Below are 25,693 nucleotides of genomic sequence, written 5' to 3' on the forward strand. Positions count from 1 at the left end.
TGGGTGGGTGGGGTGCCGCCTTAAAGCACTGGAGAGCAAGCAGGCAGTTCAGCCTTGCAGAGGTCTGTGCCTCCCTTTTCAACATGCCCAAGGGCTCCTCAAAATGCAGAGGGGCTTAGGGTTGGGGACATGCCTCAGTGGCAGAGCACTTGCCTAGCATGCAAGGCCCTAGGATCAATCCTCAACCCTAGGGTGGGGGGGACACTGAAAATCCAGATGGACTGGGTTCCGGGAGGGCTCACAGGCATGAAACTGTGCTTTAGCTCAGTGCAACTTAATGTGCATCAGAGTTGTCTCCCAAGGGGTGGAAAGAAGTGGTAACTTTCCCTACTTATCCTAAGGGGCAGAGCCAACATTCCTGGAAAAGACAGGTTAACAAGAGAAAAGTGTAACTAATTTCTTCAATCGATGTTCTGGAGATTTCAGAAATGAAACCCCGAAGGCCCAGGGAGGGAAACCTGACTATTTTGATGCTGAGGCACCATGCAGCATGGACAGCCTGTGGACTAGGATGGACAGCAGGAACTACCTGAGGAGAGGCAGGGCACCCAACAGGCTCTGTCCCTTCCCGTTCTTTCCCACCTCCCGGGTGTGGGGCAAGGACCCACTCTGAATGAGGATCTTATGACCACATGCCAGCTCTTGCACAGAAAGGTAGGGGAATATTCCCAGGTTTTATGATTGGGTTGGGGGAGAGGAGTTCTAGTCTTTTCTCAGAGGAGAGGGGGAAGCAGGGGAAAGACAGGTAGGAAAGGGTCAGAGAGCTCTTGCTTCTGAGCCCCTTTCCTCCAGCTCCAGGAGTTCAGCACACCGAGACGCCACACCTGAGGGGCGCCTTTCCTGAGTTCCACCACTAACAAATCATCCAAGCTAGAACAATTGTAATTATATTCATCACAATCCCATGTTTAAATTCCTTATGTATTTTACAGTGTTATTACAGTTAATTCCTTAAATATTAAATTGCTGAGCACAGAGATAAATCAGGTTTTATGAAACGGGGCTAGGATATTTTTATGAATTAGTGATTCTTGTTACTTCACTGAGCATTATTTTACCCTAGATATGGTGTCTTTTCTGATCTGGGAATGCCCAGTGAATGCGAGAGTCCTGCACAGCGCTTAACTCCAGATGGTGAACCAGTTATTGTTTCTGATGGCAGAGTAGAGCTAAACAAAGCACCTGCTCTGTGCCTGCACTCCTTCCTTCTCTTTCCCATTTCTTTCTGATTCTGGTACAAACCTCCTTAGTTGACCAGAAGGCGCTAACAGGGCAAATCCGTGGTTATCTGAAAAGGTTTAGTCTCCACCTCGTGGATGATGGTAAAATAGCAACAGCCCAAACCTGCCATCGTGTGTACTGAGGAATGACTTAAAACCCCCAGCACTACCGCCTCCACTGCAGACTCAGAAGAAAGTGCCTCATCACCAGAAGTGAGGTTAGAAAGGAGCAGAGGACTTGCGGGAGGTCTGCAGCAGGCGCCGCCAGGCCACCAGGCGAGCACCTGGAAAGACCCGGGTCACTCGCCAACGTGTGGGTTAAGATGGGACCTCACCCCATACGTGCCAGTTTGATCTCATGCTCACGGGATATGCACCCTTCTTGCCCACACTCTTCGACGTCCTGGGTACTCAGGGTACCAAGGTCTCACCACTTACAGCAGAGCTTCTCTGAGGGACCTAGCAGGGGTAACCTGTGCTCCCACCAGGACATCGCTCAGTGTGGAGATCGGCTTGAGCAGAAGTGTAGCCAGAGCACTTCTTAGAAATAACCAAAGAGAAAATAAAGATAAACTTAGAAACAACAGTATAAAGAGCTAAACAAAACCACGCCCAAAAAATCCAGCTATTTTTCTGCTGTTTAATTGATCTCAAGGAAGGAAGAAAATGAGTTCACAAAAACGTACAGGAATTTGGTTCTATACAAAATGAAACATACCATCATTAAAATAGCCAATAAACATGCTGAAGATTTTCCAGGCCATTTAAAATAGTGTCCTGAACATGTACATAAATAAATAATAAATACTGCCTCTGTAATCTTCAAATGCAGTACCACCAAGAGCTTCATATGTTTATGTAACTACTTGAGTAAATGAGCAAAAAAGTGAGGAAACAGCATCATACATGTCGAGCGGCAATTCTGGTCTCTGGAATGTAATCTAGATGGCTGAAGAACTGCCACCCACCTTCTCCTCTTAGCAGCTGTTCAGACCAATGGGCACATCTCCCCCACGTTCTATCACAGGCCACCAATTCGACCCCCTTCAAGTTATTTACAAACCTTTAGCCCTTTTATGCGTTTAAAGACTTGGAAAATAGTCTGACTTTAAACAATCACAGCAAATACTGACGGGTTTTTATAGTCCATTTTTATACTTCTCTACAAATTTGTCCACGGAGGGGAAGCCTGAAATAGTTTTTCATATACTCTTTTGGATTGTTTTGACCTTGGATCATTTTAATAGGTCTAAGTGCAAGGTCAGAAATGAGAGGCACTTCTTGAAAACGCAAGGACTCCTGTCACCAGACGCGGGATTCGACGAACCGCGCAAGTGCACAGCTCAGCTTTCCAACACCATCTGCACCGACGTTCCCCGATTCTCTTCTGCAGCAGTCGGTGCACTGGGTTGTGTTGGCTATACGTATCACAGCATCAAGTTAAGATTGTGCTTATGCAAATCCTGTAGCAGACCTAACTTTAAAAAAAAGCTTAATACTCTTCATTAGGAGCTCTGATCCCATCCAATAATACTGGTTAAGATAACCAACCTGAGGCAAAAAAAGTAAACAAGGAAAGTCAGTTTTTCAGGCTTTCAAAACTGTCTGAATACATGACGATTCCCAGAGGAAGTAACCGACTCTAGTTAACACAGCTGGGAGGGGAGGCACTGCCTCGGACCTCCATCAACATGGTCCTCAGCTCAGACAAGTGGGCGGAGGGAAAGGAAAGAGCTTCACCTCACCCGCGCGAGGCCTCTGAGAACACCCAGGAGAACGCACTTCAGGCAAGACAGGGCTCAGCACGAACCCTCAGCGCATATAGGAAATGTGCATGTGCACAATATTATATTACATATATTAACTGGTCATGAAACTTTATAAAGAGCTGCATAAAAATCTTGCAGAGGGATACCAACCACACGTAATGGGCTAATCCGTGCTCCCGAGGAGCAGGGCAGGCCAGGGCACATGGGATGCCACTCGGGAACCACAGAAAGGAGGATTAAGAGCAGTGCTGCTTTTCAAATGCAGTGCATCTACTGAGGACTATGGAAGCAAAGCCTACTACATGGACATTTCTGTTGGCATAAACAGGCATGAGACCTTAGCACAGAGCATGCTTTTTCCAGTGGGGTGGTGCATGAGGTGAAGAATCTGCAAAAACCTGCACCTAAAGTCCTACTGTAAAATTTCTCATCTGTGGTTAAGATCAGTTTTAAAAAGAGACATTATTTAGCCTCTGCACACTCTTTTAACTATAAATGTCCTTGTGCTATCTGCAGTAAGAGTTTGTATGCCATTATGTGTTCAAATACAACATGCAAATTTTTCATTTGCCCCAAAGGTGAAAAAATAAAAACACAGATGTAAAAACAAAACAAAAAACCCCACAGAACACAGCAATTGTGTGAAGGGATAAAATCAACCAGTCATTAGAACACACACAATCAAGAAGCTGTCAATCAAAGGTCTTGAAGATACAACCATCAACAGAAAGTTCACAGCACAAGAACAAGATGTCACTTAACTGCAGGGAAGGAAGACACTTGTAGAAGAGCCAGGAAACCAAGTCCAGATGTGGACAGTGAAAACACATCCAGCAACTTCATCCACACTCCCCTCCCCGCCCCCACACGCAGACTAGATTATAAAACCCTGCTCTTGCAAGCTGAAACAGATCCTTATTTTTGACTAAGGACAATAGGATCTAGGTCCCGTGAGTTTTCAGCCTGATGCAGTCCCTTCCTCCCGGCTTCTAAGAGGGGCTGTTTCTGTGGACTCCTTAAGGGAAACCTTCCACACCAGAAACTCTTGGGTGCCACGCAGTATGTTTGTGCCCCACCAAACAAAAATCATGCTTTGACCTGCTGGCATTCCAACTGGAAAATCTGCAAATTATTTTTATTCTGTTTAGAGAATTCAGAAATGGATTTCACCACTGCTTCTAAATTCAATGTTCCCTTTAAAAAAAAAAAAAAAAAAAGAGTCCCATGTCAGAAGTATTGAAGTTCCAGATGCCGTTATCTGTAGTGAGTGAGCAATTTAGTGACAAATGACCGCTCAAAATAGAAACTTGTGTACTCCCTGACCCAGGAGGAACAAGGCTTCTCTGGGAATAAAATGAATACAAATTCTCCTCGAAGAGCTCACGCAAAAGCAGGAGAGGCAGTGGATCCAGAGCGCCTTGTTTCAAATGCTAGGATTTCACGTCATTTAAAACAGTCTGCCTGTTTGACACACTTACATGCAAGAGGAAATGGGGAGCCAACCTGTCCGTACTACCCAGACTGTCTACCACTCTAGAAGTTTCCTTGACTCTTCCAGAGCACTGCCATGTTCCTGTATATGGCACATACTTTGGTTAATTTTTACCTAAAGGGTTCTCAAATGTCTAAGACTGTCAAGCAAAGAAAGGCTTATGTCATAGCAAGACACAGATTGCTGAAAATAACACTACTGGTGTGGGATGGGTGGAGTCAAGAGCCTATCAACCACTCAAACATCAGTCATAAAATGCCTTCAAATTCACAGTATTGTAATTTTGGAAGAGCTCCAATATTTAGGTCTACAGGTCTTGGCAGACCATCATTTCAGACACTATTTCAATTTATGTGTGTTTTGTTTTACTCCATTTGCCTTGAGTTTCTTCTCACTGGGTACAGTGGCATGACCACAGTTATTTGTATTTCCCTTTTTCTTAAGATGTGCATGTGCTTGTGCTCTGGAGCTCTTATAGGAGTCTGCCGAGTCCAGAATCACGGCTGTCTGTCTGGGAATCCGGATGTTACCGCTGGTTTCTATCTTGGGGCTGCTGTCACTGTAAGACAAATCCCAGCGCTGCAACTTGCTACCCTTACTTGATTTCTTTTTCTTTTCTTCAGTCCTCGTCTCAGGGGTTTGCTTCCGAGAACACAGCCTAGTGCTACTCGGTACATCAGGGGACCTGGGGGAAGTCTCAAACGCATAATAGGAGGGATGAACTTCTCCGTGGGGCCAACCTTTCTTTTGTGAAGGGCCTGACTTTGAAGCCCCTTCCATGTAAGGTGGTGGCCTGGACAGGGCAGTAGCAATTAGCTTACTTCTCCCTGGGCTCTTCAGCGCCCCCGAGGCCCCAGGGGCAGCGGGAGGCCTTGCCTTGGCTGCCTTCCCCTTTTCACACTGCACGGTCTGCATCTGCAGCCACTCCAGCTGGATGAGCCTGTCAATGTACTTGCCGAGAAGTCCCCCAGCCCGGGGCACCTCTGGGGTTCTGCACTCTGCATTCAGAAGCAGGGCCATATCCCGCAGGTCCCAGGAGCAGAAAGGGGGTGGAAGGAAGTCAGGATAGCGGTACTCAGGCTTGGTGTGACCCTGCCCCGGGGGAAGGTCAAAGTCAATGGGGTCAATTTCTTCAGCTCGAAGCTTGAGATCTGGAGGGGACAGGGGAGAAGGAGGAATGGGGATTCTTTCCGAATCTGACAGGTCACTCCCACTGTCCTCCTCCACGTCTTCCTTAATAATTCGCATGGACTGAAAGTGAAGAAACAACGTATCCTCCGAGGCCTCCCGGTGCCTAGAGCCCAGGGCGATGGCCTGGGGCTGGCCTCCGGGGGAGACCCCCAAGAGGCTGCTTCTCCTCTGGGAGGAAGCCTGGGCTCCTTGGGATTTACTCTGTCGTTTTCCTGAAGAATTCCTTGAATGTTGGGCTTTGCTCCAAGATGGGCCAGCATTCGTATTGCTGTGAAAAATAAAACTGCAAGTCTTACCACATAGAACCAAAAAAGGGCTAACTGAGCTAGGGTTAGAGAAACCAAATGAATCCTCTAGTTGTACTTTCCAGCTATTATTAGGCCTTAGAAAACCTAAGGCCCCCGGATCCTTGCAGAAGCAGTAGCTTTACAGAAAATTCTCTGCAGAGTGCTCTACCGGAAACATTAGGGACTACATGTGTCCAAGTCAGTATGGATCTTGCTTGACACCAAATGCCAGCATTTAAGAAAAACATTCACAGTTTTCAAAGTGCTTGTTTCATAATTTTAGACCAACTGTGTGTACTTTAAACAACGTCAGCCTGGAAAACTTTGTCATAGAACTTTACGTCTATTATGTTAACGGCCAATAGAGTTTAAAGACTTTCAGAAATAAAACCCACAGCTTTCTTTTGTAGATATATTTTAGGTTCAATGTAAATATAATGTAAAATGCACATTTTACACTATTCAATTGCTGACTGGTGGTGATTCTGAGTCAACTAAACTCTGAATATGTAAAAGAAAAGCATATAAAACCTGTTCTTTAAACTAAAAGCTCATTCATCTGTTGCCATGTAGGAAACACACTCAGGAAAAAATGTATTTAAAAGGATACAAATAAAATCATCCGGTGCCATGATAATTCAATATGAATAAAAAATAGAATGAGTGTTATCTTGTGAATGGCAGGCAAAGACAAAGAATATTGTGTATATTACTAGTGCAGCAGTGGATTCTTCCTGGGGTAATATACTCTGAGGCAGACTCTCACATCATAGTTGAAAATACCTGCAATTCAATTTATTCACCAAAAACAGAGCATTTAACCAAGGTAAGTACTTTTCTGTAGCAGAAAACAGAAATGGGTGGTAAGCATGCTTTCTGGAAAATTCAAGAGGTTCATTTGCCAGGGATTTCAACCACACTCAGCAACTATATGAGAATGTGTCACCCGTAATTAACAAGTACGGAGTATGTTACATCACTGCCAACAGCAATCGTGCTCAACAAATATGAACGACTGGAGAAACCAATGAAGGAGTGGCTGTCATGCAGAATCCACAGCTAACACAGGGAAAATCTTTGTTTATGCTAGCTGTCAGAATGCACCAGAGATGACAGCTGTTAACGGTGCTCTTCAATATAGAGGAAACCCATGGAGAAAAGGGACGGTGGCATTTGCTGACACTGGCAGAACATGACCTCCGCAAGCCAAAAACAAGTAACTCTGTAGCTGCCTGATCTACTCGCTTGAGCTACACGAAACGTATGAATGTGTATTTCTTATTCAGACCTATTTTTTTCCAATGACACATATTCAATCTGAGGCAACACGCCTTTTGCAAGATAAAGCAATTATATGGAAACTATTTACCTGCTTTTCTGATCATATTCATTCACCCTATTCCTTTTCTTGAGAAATTCACATGGTCGACCATCATCTAGGGCTTGATGAACTGTCTAAAAAAAGCAGACATTCAATAATAAATACTGTGAACACAGACGTGCACACATACATGAAAACACAACAAGGGGGAGAACAGGACAAATCTAAGTAAGATTTTCACTTAAAAGTTTACATCACCTTGTCTGTGCTGCTCAAAATATTCTTGCTCAATCTGTTGGAAGATGATGACAGTTGGGGAGGTGACTTCTTTATTCCTCTTATGTTTGGAAAGAATTCACCACCACCGGAACTAGAAGCAACAGCATACTGACAGTCAGTATTGATTGCAAAGGGTCCTATGACTAGTATTGGGCCATTTTTTCACTTGTTTATTTTTTAGTATTTGCACAGCATTGAAACATTGAGGCTGTGACCATACAGTGGTTATATACTCTGAACTGTGACAGATGAGAGGGGCACACTCTCATATGTTTACAGTTTAGTTTTCTTTCCCCACCCCCACAGTGGACATTAGAAACAAGACCACACTATTATCAATGCCATGATAAGATTCTTTCTCTACTTCTCTCCCTGCAATGACATGTGCACACACAAACAAAATCTTCTTGGAAATAATGTGTTGTTGAGGAAATCTGTGATGATAATTAAGGTCAAGTCTTACTCCAAAGCTCCCCCATCTACTCATTCATTCATTCAACAAATAATTTCAGGAGTGCCTAGAAATGGCTCACAAACCCCTCTTCCCATAGCACCTAAACTCTAGTGAAGCAACTCTCTTTTGCTTTCCCTACCCATCAATTCACTAAAAGATCATGAATGTATTAATACATGTTACATATGATATGATGTCATCCCTTCTGAAACTTTGGTCACTCAAACTAGACTGTGGTTATTCCTCTTATTTTGAGAGACCTGGGCAGGTGTGCTCATTAGAACCTGAACACATCTCTCCCATAATAACCCCTGTTTCTGTGGAATGGAAAACCGGGGGGGTGGGGGGGTGACAGTTGTTGGGAACATTTCAGAAACTTCCTGTACTTTTTAAAATTATTTTTCATTTTTAAACATATTCCCGTACTTCTTCATCATAACCGTGTGGGCCTTTTTAGTTGGTTCACATAGGATGGTAACAGAAATCACATAGGGGTTCTCGCAGTTAACTGACCATACCATACTCAGGACGCTCGACTCTGAGGCGTAGAAAATGTTCTTTGCTTGGACCAAAATGCTCTCTAGAAAGTGCACGTGCATCCTGTCCCTTTCACCCCCTAGACTAGATTCACACCAAGGGCTGTCTAGTTTGCTGCCAGAAGTTCCTGGGAGAAAGGAACACCCGCAGGGTCCTAAGCATGCAGAAAACAAATTCCCATCTCCCCGGTGGTTCCGGGAAACGAAGCCAAAAGTCAGAGATTCAGGCTTCAAGAATGCTCCCCAGGCATGGGAGCAGCTGCACAATTCATCACACGGCATTAACTCCTGTCCTGGGTCTTCCTCTGGCGGTGCGCCGGACAGGCAGAGGCAGCCCCCATCCCCGCCCAGGGAACCGGCTAGCCATTGGGCGGGCAAAGGATTGTGGGGACGTGCGGGCATGACGCTTCTCTACGCAGCGAGGCTCCCCGGGTCTGGCCGAGGATACAGGCTGCAAGGCACACGTCCAAAGAGCTGGCTGGGGAGACACTAAATCAGTCCCGGACCGGCTCCCGGCCAGACTGGGTTCTGCCCTCCCTGGCCCCACCCCCACGAACCGCGAAATCCGAGGGCCCGCCGCATGCACCTTCCTGGTCCGGGTTCTGTGCAGGCACCACTGTGATCGATCGGTGCGCAGCCCAGGCAACGCAGACAGAAATCGATCAGACCCTTGCCGCGGCCGCCGAGGGCACGTGACGAGGCCGCAGCCCGCTGGCTCCGGCGCCGCGCGGGGACCGACTGCGGCGCGCTGCGGCAGAGCGCGGGCGGCGCTGCGGGCCCGGGGCTCGGGAGGCGCTGCTGGCCCGGCCCGCCCGCGGCGGCGTCACGAGGGGCGGGGCGGAGGCGCGCCGGGAAGTTGCGCCCGCGGAGTTGCAGCCTCGTAAGTAACCGCAGGCCGGTGGGAGGGGCGGCTCGCCGCGCGCCCTTCCTGAGCTCCCCGAGTCCGAGGAGGTGCGCCCTCGCTCTCGGAGTGGCCCCAAGGGCTCCGCTCGAGGGACGCTCGGCGCCCTGGAAACTAGCTTTTTCCCCCTCCTTGCGACAAGCGGAGACCCTAAGGCGAGGACTCGAGGGGAGGGCGTGGCGGGCCCAGGGTCCCCTGCTGGTCGTAGACCCGGCGGGCCCTCGGTGCCTTCGGTACACTGCTGGGGACACCGAGGAAGCCGGCAAGGGGTGGTAAGGTTGCTCCTCCTCGATTCTGACTCTCACCGACCGACCGACGGCTGCGCCATGTCCAGAGGCCCAGGATCCACGGTCCTGCCGCCGTCCCCGGGGTTCCGGAAGCCGGCTCCCCGGAGCCTCAGCTGCCTCTCCGACCTGGACGGAGGCGCGGCCCGGGAGCCGCGGCCCTGTAGGCCCCCGGGGAGCCCAGGCCGGGCGCCAGTGGCGCCCGCGCCATCGGGCTGCGACCCCCAGCTGCGGCCCATCATCCTGAGGCGAGCGCGCTCGCTGCCCAGCTCCCCAGAGCGCCGACCCAAGGCCGCTGGCGCGCCGGGCGCTGCGTGTCGTCCGGGCTGCAGCCGGCAGCTCCGTGTGCGCTTCGCAGACGCACTGGGCCTGGAGCTGGCTCAGGTCAAGGTGTTTAACGCGGGAGATGACCCGTCGGTGCCGCTGCACGTGCTGTCACGCCTCGCCATCAACTCAGATCTGTGCTGCAGCAGCCAGGACCTGGAGTTCACCCTGAGGTGCCTGGTGCCTGATTTCCCACCGCCTGTCGAGGCCGCGGACTTCGGCGAGCGTCTGCAGCGCCAGCTTGTGTGCCTGGAGAGGGTCACCTGCTCGGACCTGGGCATCAGCGGTACGGTGCGCGTGCGCAACGTGGCCTTCGAGAAGCAGGTGGCAGTGCGCTACACCTTCTCCAGCTGGCGCACTGCGCATGAAGCGGTGGCGCGGTGGCGTGGGCCTGCGGGCCCCGAAGGCACCGAGGACGTCTTCGCCTTCGGTTTTCCGGTGCCACCCTTCCTGCTAGAGCTCGGATCACGTGTGCACTTCGCCCTTCGCTACCGAGTGGCTGGTGCCGAGTACTGGGACAACAACAACAGCCGTGACTACAGCCTCACGTGTCGCAACCACTCTCTGCACATGCCTCGTGGGGAGTGCGAAGAGAGTTGGATCCACTTCATCTGAGCTGCGGTCCGAGTGCCTGGAGCTCCAAGGTGCTGACCTGTAGGTCTTTCCTGGCAGGGTGCTCACTTCTGGGCGGGTTCACCTACCCTGCCGCTCCCCCAAGTTCTGAACTCGTTTTCTTTGCAAGATCCCCTGACAGTGGCTCTTCCTGTCTTCTACATGAAATTTCTGTGTCACCTTGTCTAATAAGTAGCCTCACGTAGCCAGAAAGACAAGTCGGTTGTGGAGTGTGTTGGGGGGCAGGTGCATGGGAATGTTTGCCTCTTTGGAGAGGACCCAGGCCCTGTTTTGGGGAAAGACCCATCTCCTGCTAGGAAGGCCTTTTGCATGTGTCCCGAATGTATCTCTGTAAACTAGCTGTTATTTATTATTGTAATGTTGGGACCTTAGGCCCATAGCGGATACCTTCTCAGGAATATTCTGAATATAAGCTTAAAGTCATGTTGTGTGTTTTTGACCATTGTAAACAAAATGTGCAGTGTGACCTGCATTATGGTCCCTCAAGGCATTCCTGCCCTGGGACAAGGAAAACCTGAGACCTCATTTGCTTGCCAATGCCTGTAGCCTTCTAGCAGTGGAAACTATTAATAGGCACAGAGACCTCTGCCTCGCCAGCCATCCCGCAGCCTTTCTGGGGCTCTGGGCTGTCTCCCCTACATCAGCAGCTGAGAAGAGAATGCTTAGGATGTTTCAGCTGGCAACAGCCCTTTCTCTGCAGTCACTCCTCGTGTCCGGATTTCTCTTGTACTTGTTTGGTCACTGTGTCTGTGCACATTATTGGGTCATCCTGTTTGGGTGTGAAACTACCTAAACATTTTAAGAAATCTTGCCTTAAGTTATTTCAATTTTCAGGTGACTATAGAATTTCAAGCAGTGTGCCCTTTGTAATTAACCTTTCTGACAATTAAGGTGACTTTTTAATTTCCTCTTAAGGATCAGAAAATTCCAGGATTTGTCTTTTGTAAGTTCATGTGGACTTAGCAAGTGGAACTAGAAGGTGTTTTCAGCATTAGCTAAAGCCCTGGAGGAAAAATAATTCACAAATTTTTTATTCTAAATTGTTTTAAATTGTACTTATAGGTCAGGTTTTTTCAGCTACCTGCAACTTTATTCTTTGTGCCTTCAGATAGGAGAAATTTTAACATTTTCTGGGCTTGTTTCCCAGTTTTTAAATGTTAAATGCTTAAAAACACACACACACACACACCACTAACCAGGCAGTCAAGACCACTGCTCCAGTGTTACTTAATGTTCCCATTAAGAGGCTGATGAGTTCTTTCGGTGCTGAGTGGTGGTCTCTCTGACAGCAGGTGCTAGAACTGATGCATGAAAAACCAGCTGAGATGTCAGAACCCCCAAGATGGGACATTTGTCTATGATGCAGCTGAAGCCAATGGGGTTGATTTTTACGATGGCTGTGTCACCCACCGGGAGTGAAGTTTTCCAGTGCCTGTTAACATTTGTATAATCAGTACTGAAAAGATGCATTTTGCCTTTTAACCAGTTTGCTTTTGATAACTGCAACCTCTGTTTTTAACGTTCCAAGAACATAAATGACTTTATTTGATAACTTTCGATCCAGGAACACCAAATCTTGATTTAAAATATGGTGATTAAATTGCACAGCCTTTGCCCGTTAGGGCTGTGAACTACATTGGCATGAGAGAGAGAGAGAGAGAGAGAGAGAGAGAGAGAGAGAGAGAAGCCTGGTTGCAGTCCTGCTGCTTAACAAACTGTCCAATTAGGTCAACAAGTGTTTGAGGGCCTTGGCTGCTCTCCCCATGACCCCAGCCCAGAGTGCAAGACAATTGTCCCTACTATTCAGGTACAGGTTAGAGCTGCCAAATGTGTTGTTTAAAGGCATGAAGAGCATCTTTCATCTATGTGAAAGTCACTTGCCAGGAAGGTTCTGGTTGTAGTATAAAGAGTAATGGCATATCATCAAAATTAAAAGAACCTCAATGTGCCTTTTAAAAAAGCAACGTTTTGAAACTTAGAAGCTTAAATAGACTTACCTGGTGGACAGAGAAGTTTTAAGACAGCTCATGAGTTTTCAGACCTAACACAAAGCTCTATTGCTTAGATGTTAAAAGCTTGTAGTGGATTGTGCAATTGTTGGGTTGTCTCCCCAAGCATATTTTATTGTAATTCATTGAAAATGATTTTACTGAAGCATAAGCATTAAAGTATATGTGCAAAAGTGTCTGTGTGCTCTATTTAAGTGTATTTGTTCTCTTAGTCTACAGAAAACAAAGCTTTAGAAACTTCATTGTTTAAATCATTTCACACATAAGTTTTATCCTTAAGGCACTGATAAATGTAGGGCCTTAGTTTTAAAAAAGAATTGTGTGCTACACCTCACCTTCAGGAACAGAGTTGTGTATGTTTTTGAGAAACTGAAAAATCTTATATGCCAGATTAACATTACTTATGAAGAAAGCTCTAGGGAACATGGGGTGTACTAATTATTCTCCTTCACTTACATTACTTCACTCCTGTGCATAGAATAGTCTGTGACCCTCTGTCAAATACAAAGCCTTGCACACGAGGGAAGGAAACATTGTGTCCTTTCTTAACTGCTTGGCAAAGTACTAGGTGCTTTATTTGATTTCAGTTAATTCTGCAAAATATGCTACCTGGTTGATAATATATATATCCATTCTCTTAGCTGATATGACGGAAGCTCAAAGAGGTTTAAGTAATCTGCCTAACATCCCACAGCTGGTAGGTAGCCCACCTCAACCTTCAAACCCACATCAAACTCCATGGTCTTTCTGCCATTGTGATATGGCTTCCAGAATGTTTCCAATAAGTGCTTGTTAAATTTAGTTAAAATGGGGGAGGTAGCTCAGCAGTTGGTCATTTTCCTAGCATATACAGGCCCTGGGTTCAACCTTCTGTACTGCAGAAAAAGAAATATATTGAAAACTTATGATTTGGATAGGAGGTGTCACCTAAAAGCTCCTGTGTTAATGCCGGAGGTGAAGCAATTGGATCATGAGACATGTAACCTCATTAGTGGATTAATCCATTTGCTGGATTAATGACTCAAAAGAAGTGGTAACTGTAGGCAGGTGGAGATGCCTGGAAGAGGTGGGTCACTGAGGGCTGCCCTTGGGGTTGTACCTCCTCCCCTGGTTCCTCCCCCTGTGCTTCCTGGCCCTCAGGTGGGCAGCTGCCCTTTCCGTGGCCTTGCCTTCCTGCCATGGTGTTCTGTCTCACTCAGGCCCACAGTGATGGAGGCTGCCAACCATCAAGTGAACCCTTGAAAAGGTGAGCCCAAAATAAACTTTTCTAAGTTGGGCTTGGGTATTTTGATCACAGCAAGGAAAAACTTAACACAGAAGCCAAATTTTGATGATGATTTGATTGTTTTCCTTCAAACACCATAATCTAAAACCTCTAAATACCAGTAAGATTTTTCTTCCACATTGTACTTTTTATTGATATTTACTAAAAAGGGAAGATGCAAAATCACTACTTTTTTAGTGTATTTGTAAAATTCCTGTGCATTCACAACTCTCATGAAGGATGTTAAATCTATTAGAGGAAAATTAGATGTGAAGATTATTATGGAAATCTGTCAGATCAGGAGGTTGAAGCACTGGGCTTATGTTATATATTATATATTATTAATGCTAAATTGTGTAAAGAATTCAAAAGCATTAAGAACTTTGCATATATAAAAATCCACAAATCCCTCTAGATTGCCTATGTATTTTGTAAACAAGTTACAGATTAAGATCTCAATTAAGTTCGACAAGGCATTTATAAAGGTTTCAGGAAGTTTATAATTCCACCTGAACAAAATACTTAGAAAGCTTGGTGGGCATAGTGGTTTATGCCTGTAATCCCAGCCATTGGGGAGGCTGAGGCGGGAGGATCACAACTTCGAGGCCCTAAGCAGCTTGAACCCTTTCTCAAAATCCAAGAACAACAACAACAACAACAAAAAAAAAAAAAAAAAAAAAAAAACAAAAAACTAAAAGGGCTTTTGCATGTAGCTCAGTGCTAAAGCATGCCCCTGGGTTCAATCCCCAATATTAAAAACAGGACGCTAAAAAATATTTCAAATTCTTTTACAGTTTATATTTTCCTATGTAACTCCACCTGCTTGGGTCCTCAGTTTTTATTCCCCTGTGTTTACTTTTCCAAGTACTTTTCACTGTATATTTAAGTCATAATTTTACGTAGAGGGGGAGGATATTTGTGTGTGTGCGGGAAGAGTTGCTGGCTACGGAACACAGGACATCCTGCGGGCTGAGCGGGTGCACTCTGAGCTACACCTCCAGCCCCATAAGCCGACATTTAAAAACAAGTGTTGCCTTTTAGATGGAATAGCAATAAGCTACTAAAATACAATGCTAAGTTTTGGCCTGGCGCACTGCATTTTGGCTGGGCCACGGCATTTACACTTGGAAGGTCGCCCAGCAGGGACGCTGGCTAACGGAGCTGTGGCTGCAGCACTGATGGTAGAAGGGAAAGCTGGGAGCGTGCACGCAGGTCCCGGGGGCGGGAGGGGTTGGAAGCGGGGAGTCCATACCCACTGCCTGGCCACGCAGCAGCCAGCCCTGCTGGGCGCCGGCCGGGCGCTCCCAGGAAGGCTGGAGCCGTCAAGAGCCCCGCAGACGAGGGAGGCGCCCGCGATCCACACAGCGCAGGGTTTGGGCTGCGGCTGCGCTGCGCCCCCTGCCGGTCCCTCGCGGCCGGCGCGCCCGGGGGGCGGGGCGGACGGAGTCTCGCGGCTGCGCTCCTAAAGGCCGGGCTGGGCGACCCCAGCGTCGAGGGTGGAGGGGCGGGGCGCGGCCGGCCGCTGCCGATTGGCTACGCCGCCGACCAGCCAAGGCTCCAATTGGACGGCGATTCCCGCCTTCCGTCAACCGCCTGAGGAGCTGCGGCGGTTTTAGAGAGGAGACTACGCGACGCCCATCAGAAGCGGTGGCGGCAGCGGGGCAGGACGCGGAGTCCTGCTGGGCCGGCAGAGTGAGCAGGTGCTGGGGTGCGTCTCCCTGACGCCGGGGCCGGCGGGTGGGCAGGGTGGGCAGGCTGGTCCGTTGAGGCCAGCCGCTGTGGTAACGGCCGCGGGCGGGCGTCTAGGCGAGGCGTGGCCGGGCAGCGGGGCCACAGGGCGGTCGGCACCGCGAGTCCACCTCCAGGGCGGGCACGCGTGTGCCCTGCAGTAGCCACGGTTGAGACTGCGGTCGCGGTGGGGAAGGTGTGCGCCCGGGGCGTCGCCGCCGCCCTCTGGCGGTGGCCCCACTCTGGGGCCGCGTGCTCTCTGCGCATGCGCCGCCGTAGGCTCCCCGCCTGGAGGTGCAGCCCTGTGCACACGGCCCTCTTTTTGGAAGCCCCTACTGTACCGCGTTTCCCCGGGCTGTTCCTGGTGCCAGTCCTTCCCGTTGTTTCTCAGGGTAGAAAAACAAGTGCATTGACTTTGTTTCCTTCTAGGATTAGTGTTCCCTGTTTCTTGCAGATATTCCACTTATTTGATAGAATAGCTGGGAAAACTCTTGTGCCTGGATTGCAGCCTTTACTCATTGATTCTTGCAGGGGCATGTGAAACTGTATTATTTATTTGGTTTTTCTTAAAAAATCTGCCAATATAGTTACTAATTATTTTCCCTTTTTCTACAATTGACTGCTTTGTGAAAAATTAGCTGGAAACTAAGACCACCTTATTCATGTGCCTCTTGGTCATAATTCTTAAGTGCTGCCAGAAAGATCTATGTAAATATAAATAGCCCATGCATTTCACTATGTCATAAACAATGCTTTTTTACTTATTTTGTGTTGTTGACAGTTGCTCTCCATTAAAACAATATGTAAATGTATTCAGAACATAAATTTGAGTTGTTTTAAAGGTTGACCTTAAATGGAAATAACACTGAAATTGTATATTTTTGAATAATTGAATCTTCCTTTTTTTTGTAACAATAAACTTACCATTCTAGTTGTTGTTGACCAGCTAACTGCTGTCAACAAAAATGCACTAGGAAAGAGTTTAAAATTAAAAGGGAGGCTTAAAAAAAGAGTTTGTAAACCAGGAAGAGGCAACCATGGATATAAAATGAGTATGTCCTCCAAAGGGAAAAAGAGAGAGGCTGGTTTATATAGGGGAACCACCCAAGTTCCCACTTAAGTATGCTTATACAAATGAGGGATGCAAGCATGCTCAATCATGGTGAGCATTCCTAGGATTTCTATTCTGATTGGTTGACGTTTATATATGAGTGTAGGTCATAGTTCATCGGTCAGGTTCCGGATGCAAAATGAAACTTTGGAGTTGGGGAGGTTTTTATCTGGGCAGTTGGATTGGGATCAGACCCTGGGCTCCAAAGTTTAGCTTGTAATGCTTCCAGAAAGAGAGTAGAATCAGCAAATGGCTATAAGGTTTATACTGAATTTTAGGTCCAGTTAGCCACTTGGGACCTTTGGAGATTCAGCTTTTCTTAAAGTTCACACTGCCATTGTAAAAAGTCCATATTATGTTAATGAAGTTTACTTCTAGGTCTGCAAATCTGGCATTAAATATGAATTGTATAGCACTACAAAATGTTCCTTAGTTACCATGTGCAACTGTTATTTGCTGATATTTCTAGAGCCACAAATTAGAATGCAAGTGAGAGAAATAAGAAAATGGACATTTGGCACCATTAGCAAATAATTCATTATGCAAGAATCAACTATATTCTTACTCTGCCAGAGGAAGGATTTGACAATTAATGCCTTTTTCCTTACCTAAGCTCTTGAGTTGCTCAAATGCTACCTTTGTTCTGAAGCAGAGACTAAAATGTCGTCATCATCACAACCTGCAGCCTTTCTTGTATCAGCTGTGGGTTCCCACTGTCTCCTGAACTCCTATCATTTATGGTTGCTATAGAAGTAACATCTTTTCATTTTTTCATTAGTTGAGTTTCTCTTTTTCTGAGTGTCTTGTTCTTATTTAATCTTTTCTCCTTTCCTATTGGATTATTGCTCTTTCTTCTGGTTTGTCAATTCTTTGTAATTATTTTGATGTTAATCCTTAAACTGTCATTCCATTGCAACTTTTTTCATAATATGCTGCCTGTCTTATAAAAATATGTACAAAACGTTCAAATCTATGCTTTGTGATTTTGATATCTTCAATTATTCCCTATTGCAAAGTAATTGAACTATTCTCCTAAGTTTTATCTCAGTAGTTTTTAAACATTTAGGTTTTACATTTTAATAGTTAATTCATCTAGAGTTTATTTTTGTGAATAGAGGATATGCAGTTCTGTTTTTTCCACACAGTGAGTCAGTTTTCTCAATACCATGTTGTATCTAATTTCCTTTTTTTCTTTGTCATGTGCAAAACTGGCTTGCTTATATGTGATCTTCCAATATGTAATTGGGTATGCATTTGAATCCTCTTTTGTTTTATTATCAATTTTTCTATTTCACATACATAATACTTCGCTGTTTATAGGGACTATGACTTTGTAATGTGTTTTACTCAAATAAGGTGATTCTTATATTTTTCTGAGTCATTAGAACAGCATTATTTCTCCATATAAATATTTTAAGAACCAAGTTGTGAAAATATCCTTTTATTGTTTTTGTTGGAATTACTTTGAAATTTGAAATTCAGATATTCATTTTAGGGAAGAATTAATAGATCTATAATGTTAAGTCCTCACACTAATGAATAGAAATAATTCCATGTATTTATATCCTTTATTGAGGTCCTTAATATATTAACATCTTACATATCTTGCTTCTTGTTAACTTGTTCATTTTAGTTTTATATTGTCTTACTATTGCTGATATTTGGATATTTATGCTGAGCCTTATTGAAATTCTCAAATAGCAGCACTCTTTTTTTTTTTTCTGGGTTTCAATGAGGGGGAAAAATTTTTTAACTTTAAAAGTGGCAGAAACTTAACTTTCATTAGACCTTTTTGGCTAGTTTGGAAATTTTGAGTTTAGGTTGTAGGCATAATGAATTTGCTAATACTAAGCTCCAGAATTAAGAAATTTACTACCTGAAACGCAGCAGTTTAGTTGAGATAGATCTTTCCTGACCTATATTCCCCACCTTATACCCCAGAAGATAAAGGAGGCTTACTCTAGAGAAAAGGGAGGACAAAGCAAGGTGCTGAGTTTCTCACAAGTTCAAAATTTCCTGAAAGAACAAAACTGAATTCAATGTGAAACTGAAGAGTTCCCATGTAAAAGAAGTGTGGGGCTGAGTGGAGTCTGGTTTGTTATCCTTCCCAAATTTACCAACCGAATAAATAATCACAGCCCCTCAGAGGTGGTATGAGAATGAGGCCAATCTTTTCTCACAGGAACTAGGAGTAGGGGAAAGGTGTTCCCCTCTAACATTCCCCAACTTTTTGTTTACTTAACTATTTCAGAGATTTGTCTAGACAGTTTTGTTCCCTCCTTGATAAGGCCATTTCCCCCTTTTGGGAATCATGTTTGAACTGTTGGCCCTGATGCAGTTATTTCGGGGAGGAGGATATATTTTCATTATTATTTAGTATTGCCAAAGATTGATTCAAAAGACTCTCAGTAGTATGGGGTTGAGGGAAGAGAGCAGCCAGAAATGATGATCTTAGACTCTCCAGAAGACCAACTTATCTCTATCAGTTATCAAGAATCTGACTTATTTAACTGAATTGGAGAAATTTGGCATCACATTTAAGGAAAGCGTCTATGCATATGTTACTCTCTGGTGGCAATGCCATCATGTGTGTGGTGGAGAAGGGCTACCCTAGTTACCAGATTTTATATAAGGTGTTTTTCTTTCTAATCTAGTATATTCAAAATCTCAACTTTTATTTATGCTTTGAATCCCATATTTCTGGCACTTTAGTATGAAATTAAGTGTGGGCCTTAGTGACTATTACAGATTGAATTGTTTCCCCCCAGTAAAATATAAGTAAAATAAAAGTCCTAATTTCCAATATTTAATTTCCTTATTTGGAAATAGGGTCTTTGCATTCAACTAAGTTAAGATAAAGTCATTAGAGTGGGCCGTAAACCAGTATGACTGGTGTCCTTAGAAAAAGGGGAAATTTGGACACAAAAAGGCATAGAAAGAAGATACTTTGAAGAGGAAAAAGGGAGAGCACTGTGTGACAAAAGGAGTCAGAGGGTGGCGCTTTGCTGCTACAGCTGAGACAAGTTGGCTACCAGAAGCTGGAAGAGGTATGAAAGGTCCTTCCCTGAGTACCATCACAGGGAATATGGTCCTATGCCCATCTTGGCCTTTTTTTTCAGACGTCTATTCTCCATTACTGAGATAATAAATTCCTGGTGTTCTAAGTCATTCAGTTATTTGTGTTTTGTTAAGATAGCTCTTGGAAATTAATATAGTAATATAGGGTCTACAGATGCCTGTGAGCAAACATTTTCTTTGCTGTATTGCAGAAGCTAATAGCTGCTACCTCTTGTGGAATTTCTGAGGTTTGTAAAACCTCCCTCCTAGGGAAGGTTCCTCCCTCAACTCACACTTATCTTCACTGGAGACTCCCCCAGCAGATTCCTGAATGGAAGCTGCTTTTGTTGCTTCTGAAGTTTAATCCTTTGATACTGGAAGTATAGAGAAGATGATTTCAAATCAACATAAATTCAGTTATTTATTCCACAGTTCTGTGAAGTTTTGACAAACTAGTAATGTTTTAAAATAGGCAATATTGTTGTGTTTACTTTAAATTGAAACGAACACAGTTATAGTTTTTCCTTTAAAAAAAAAAGAAACAGCATTTGGTGTGTTCCCCATGTGTGTTTGGGAGAAGAGAATACCAATGCTCTCTTTGAAAAAGAAACATTACATGTATTTAAAATATTTAGGAATCAGAGATGTCAATTAAAACCTTATTACCAGGGTACTGTATTAACAAGTACATAGCTGGTCAGCATCATAGACATATTTTGTAGGTTGAAACTCAGGGGCTATGGCATTAAATACGTTCTGGTGACCAAATAAGTCCCTTTTGTTCAGTTAACATTTTTAAGTATATATTTGCACTAGCTGATAATCAAATGATATAGTAACAGTTTTGAATATTAACACAAGTGAATAATAGACAACAGAAAAAGGTTAGTACTCTTATTTGAATTTGGCCCTCATCAGATCAGAATCTTTGAACTAGTTTTAACTGCTTTTCTCATATTTTCCCTTTAATCTGTTGTCTTGACATTGTTATAATGTCTACCTTTGCTTTTGTAGTTTTACTTTTTCTGTCTCAAGGTCTCACACTAGTAGATTACACATTCTTCTAGATTTTCTTCTAATTTTGTTTTTGTTTTTAATGCATTTGAATTTCTCTGTAATACGGTATATATATTTTGTTTGGGTTTCTTGTTTTTAAGCACAATTATTGAATGTTGAGTCACTCATGGAATTTTGAGAGCCAGAAAACTAGGCCAGGTTAGTAGTCAAGATAAAAACAAGAAACAGTCTTGGTCCATAGACTGTGCTTTCTAATATGCAGCCAGTAATCATATGTGTATATTTAGATTTTAAAATATAACTAGTCTATATAGAGATGTGCTATCAAGGTCAAATACACAGTGTAATTCAAGTCATAGTTCAAAAAAGCAAATGTAAAATTTATAAATCTACAATTATAACTGAAAAGGTCAATATTCCTAAATTATTGATAGAACAAGTAAAACTGGTGAAACTGTAGAAGCTTTGAATGGTTCAGTCATTTGACTTGACTTAATTAACCATTTTAGAACATTCTACCCAATAGCAGAATATTCATTATTTTCAAGTATACATGTAACATTTACCAAAATAATCCATGTTCAGGATCATGAAATAACTCTGAAAAGAATTAAAATGATGCAAGTCATGCAGAGTGTTCTGTGACTATGAATGAATGTAGAGGTCAATATCCCCAAAATTATAGAAAATCCCTAAATATTTGGAAACTGTCATGCTTCTAAATAATTCATGGATCAAAGAAAGAAATCAAAAGGGAAATCTAATAGTCATTTGAACAAAATGAAAGTGAGAAGCACAATCTATCAAATTTGTTGAATACCACTAAAGCAGTACTCAAGAGAAAATTTTTGCACTAAATGCCTATTATAGTAAAGTTCTAAAAATTGTTCAAAATTACTTGTTTAGAAGGTGAATAAAGTAAAGTTATCAGAGAAAGAAGAAAAATACTAAATGTCTGGAATAAGAGGCAACATCTACATCTGATTATGAAGAAATTAAAAGGATAATAGGGAAATGTTACATATAAGAATAGAAACTGCAGAAATAGACCCACACATATGTGGACATTGACTTTGGGTAGAGATGAAAATACAGTTTAGTGGAGAAAGGATGATACCAAAATAGCTGGATATCAATTTAGTAAGGGAAAAAAAGCATACCTTACGTTTATTTATTCATACCTTACGTTACATATACAAATAAACAGAGCATAGGCCTGAATGGAAAACCTAAAATAGTAAGGGAAACAGATGGATAAAACCTTCATGACCTTGGGTTAGGCATGGATTAATTAGCTATGCATGGAAAGCATGAGTCAGAAAGAACAAATTGATAAATTGAACTGCATTATTATTAAAAACTTTTACTCTTAACAAGACATTATTAAGTGAATACAAAGACCATGTATTGGAAGAAAATTTTGCAAATCATATATTTGAAAAAAGACTTATGTCTAGGATGTATGAGGAACTCTTAAAATGCAGTAAGAGCACAAAAATTCCAATTAAAATAAGAGGGGGATAGAAGTCCATGAAAGAAGATATCTGGATACAAATAAACGTGTCAGAAGCTCCTCAAAGTAGTTCATCATCAGGGAAATACAAATATAAAACCACATTGAGAAAACATTACATAACCATTTAGGATGGCAAAAATTTAAAAGATTGACAATACCCTGTGTATCTTTTGCATTTTAATAATAAAATAACATGTATATGTAAGCCAATTAGAGTTTCTTGTCCATTTTTATTAAATTATCTTTTTAAAGCTGACATGAGAATTCTTCATCTAAAGAGAAAAGACCTTTGTTGGCTGTAAAAATGCAGCCACAGTGACTTCCGTGGCTTGCTTTGTCAGTTTCTTAATAATGTATTTTGAACAAGAATTTTTAATTGTAAGCTTACCCAACATAGTTTTCTCCTGAATTTTTAGCGCTTTTTATAATAATAAATCCTTGCTTGTGAAGTTATGAAGTTGTTCTAATATATTATTTTCTAATAGCTTATTTTACCTTTCACGTTTTAATTTTCTATCCACTTAGGCATGTTTGTATATGGTATAAAGTACCTGCTAAACATTAGTGAGCTGATTGTATTGCTTATGAACATTCAGTTGAAATGGTACAATTAATTGGATAAACTGTTCTTACTCCTTTGTCTCATCATAAATCAAAAGTCATTATATGTATACCTGGTTTATTCATTGTGTTCCATCTGTCTTGGCTAATGCCACATTGACTTTTGGTAAATCCTATATTAATATAGTTTTTACTAGCTTTCTTTTAGTTAGTTTATAATGTTATATACATTTTTATTTACACTTTCGTATTTTTATCTAAGATGTGTGTATCTTAAAAGCAATTTTTTATTTTTTTAAAGTATAAACCTATCTGACAATCTCATTTTAAACTGAAGTTATAGAGTAGACAAAACTTCCTCTCTCTTAGATCCCCAACCCCCACCCCAGATAAGCCTGAGAATTAAATTGACCTAAGACAAATTAATGAGAGAAAACCACATATTTATTTTATGCAAGTTGTACATGGCACAGGAGCCCTCATAAGAACATGAAAACCCAAAGAAGCAGTTAAGAGTCAAACAGAATAGTAAGTCATAGAATATGACAAGGCAGAAGAAGCTTGGACTAATGTACTTAATTGGGTAAAGAAGTGATTAGGTGTTAGTTTAACAAGATTTGTTTGTACAGATTTTTCTTGGCTTCACCTTCCCGTACTTGAAGGAAAGAATGTTACTTTATTTTTGATATGAAGGGCATGTTTAATATGGGAATTTCATCTTCTGCTTTTAAAAAACAGAATGGAGGCTGGCAGGATGAGACTTTTTTTTTTTTTGAAGTGACTTTAATTCAAAATAGTATGGGAGAACAGCATATTTTAGGATGACATATTCTTAACCTGTTTACTTGTATATATTAATGTAATTACTGATACTAACTTCGATTGTACTACCTTACTTTGTGCTTCCTTTTGTCCCACCTGTTCTGGGTTGGAATCTTACTCTTATTCCTTCCCTCCATCCTGTTCTTTTGTATTTATTAAAATAAAAACATTACCCTCCCCTGCCCTACTTTAATACTGATATATTTTTTCACTGTTCATTTAGTACTTAACCTTAAAAATGATATTCTTTTATCAGCATGTGTTAAGTATTAATGTGGAATGCTTTAAGATCATTTCTACCATAACAGCCACATATGATGTTTATACATATTTAACACTGAAAATTATTTTTATGCTTAATATATATTTAGGAAATTTTTTACTCTTCAGTCTTCTATATGGGACCATTTTCCTTCTGAAATGTTAGTATCTTATTTAGAGAGTCCGCTGGTAACATTGTATAAGTTGTTTTCTTATTTTTTCTCTTAAATGTATTTTTTATCATTTTGATGTGTATTTTTTGCTGGCTATAGAATTCTAATTTGCAGAGTTGTGTTTTTTGTTGTTTGGTTTTTTTTTTTCCTTACCTTCTAGCTGTTTTATTATTTCTGCCTTTGACTTTTTAGTAGCTTTCTATGGTGTGTCTGGGTGTAGTTTTTCTTTTATCTACCAGGGTTCATAGAGTTTTTTGAATCTGTAGTTTGATATGTTCTGTTGATTCAGAAAACTGCTACCTTTCAATGGGGCTTGTGCCTTATTCTATATCTCTTTTTTTGGGCATATGGTTATATATAATGGCTTTATAATGTATCTTTTATATTCTTGCCCCACTTCCCATTCTTATATTTTGTATCTCTTTGCACTTTATTCTGAATATTTCTTATAAGATAGTTTTTATTTCACTAATTTTCACTTCATGAGTGACTAATTTGCTATTAAACAAATCCATCTATTCTTAATTTCATTAATAGACTTTCTATTTTTAGAATAATTTGTTCTTTTTACAAATTTTTGTGACCTTATTTCTTTCCCCAGTTTCCAGTCCTCTGCTAAAAGTCTCAATCTTGCTTTATAATCTTTACATAGGCAATCACAGTTATTTTAAAGTGTCTAATTATATCTGGTGGTTCTGTGAGTCTTTTTTCTTTTCAATAGTTCAGTTGTTTCTCACTTTTTAATAAATTCATCAAAAAGTCTATATTGCTTTTCCTATAGGTTTTCATATGAAGACATTTGCTTATTCACTAAAATATTTTTGTAATTTCTATCTTTTTATATTCGATGTACTATTGAAATACACATATTTTAGTTTTCAAATATATAACTTTGAAGCTACCTTTGGATCTGATTTCTAATTTATTTCATTATGATCAGAGAGCCAAGTATTGTGTTGATTGTTTTGTATGCTTTTGTCTGTTTGTTTGCTCTGGTAACTTAGGATATTTTCTCATTTATTCTTATTCATAAATGTCATCATAGTTTATCTAGATGTTCTTTTTGTTTATCTTCTTGGGACTCAATAGACATTTTCAGTTTGTGAATATTTTTTTTTTTTTAAAGTTCTTGGCTATTACTCGGTTGTCTCTCCCTTGCTAATTTTCTGTATTTGTTAATTTCTAGAACTCCTGCTGCATAGCATTGGAATATCTGCATCTCTCTTTGACTTTTCAACTTTTTCTTATATATATTTTATCATTTCTTTATAATACTTTGTATTATTTCTTCAACCTGATCTGCGTCTATCAAGGAAAAGAGCTACTCCTAAGCTTTCAGGTCTCTGTAATAGTGGCAGTGGGAGCTAGTGTTCTCTATCTCCCATTACTTCTCCTGTGATTCTTCATTAATCCTGTACTTCTAGTTATTTCTTACCTCCAGATTTGAGTTCTTTCTGTATTTTTCATATTTTCTATCTATGAA

The 25,693-nt window shown here is 42.2% G+C and overlaps 2 protein-coding genes across 2 annotated transcripts; one reads left to right on the top strand and one right to left on the bottom strand.

The window, feature by feature from the left end:
* Nucleotides 1–1,840: 1,840 nt before the first annotated feature.
* Nucleotides 1,841–9,348, bottom strand: Fam217b (family with sequence similarity 217 member B; the record flags this gene model as incomplete). Its single annotated transcript, XM_047541213.1, has 4 exons — nucleotides 1,841–5,940; nucleotides 7,329–7,414; nucleotides 7,539–7,650; nucleotides 9,107–9,348. Coding segments are annotated over 4 exons (1,560 nt in total), but the record flags the coding sequence as incomplete, so codon positions are not given.
* Nucleotides 8,994–12,870, top strand: Ppp1r3d (protein phosphatase 1 regulatory subunit 3D). Its single transcript, XM_047541214.1, has one exon. It carries the CDS (start codon nucleotides 9,777–9,779, stop codon nucleotides 10,671–10,673), a length of 897 nt encoding a protein of 298 aa, XP_047397170.1. The 5' UTR covers nucleotides 8,994–9,776; the 3' UTR covers nucleotides 10,674–12,870.
* Nucleotides 12,871–25,693: the final 12,823 nt, after the last annotated feature.

The sequence above is a fragment of the Sciurus carolinensis genome, chromosome 2 (assembly GCF_902686445.1).
Source record: "Sciurus carolinensis chromosome 2, mSciCar1.2, whole genome shotgun sequence".
Taxonomy (NCBI): Eukaryota; Metazoa; Chordata; class Mammalia; order Rodentia; family Sciuridae; genus Sciurus; species Sciurus carolinensis.

Excerpts from the sequence above, each read along its gene's own strand:
- Ppp1r3d (XM_047541214.1), top strand. The coding sequence starts at position 9,777 with ATGTCCAGAGGCCCAGGATCCACGGTCCTGCCGCCGTCCCCGGGGTTC.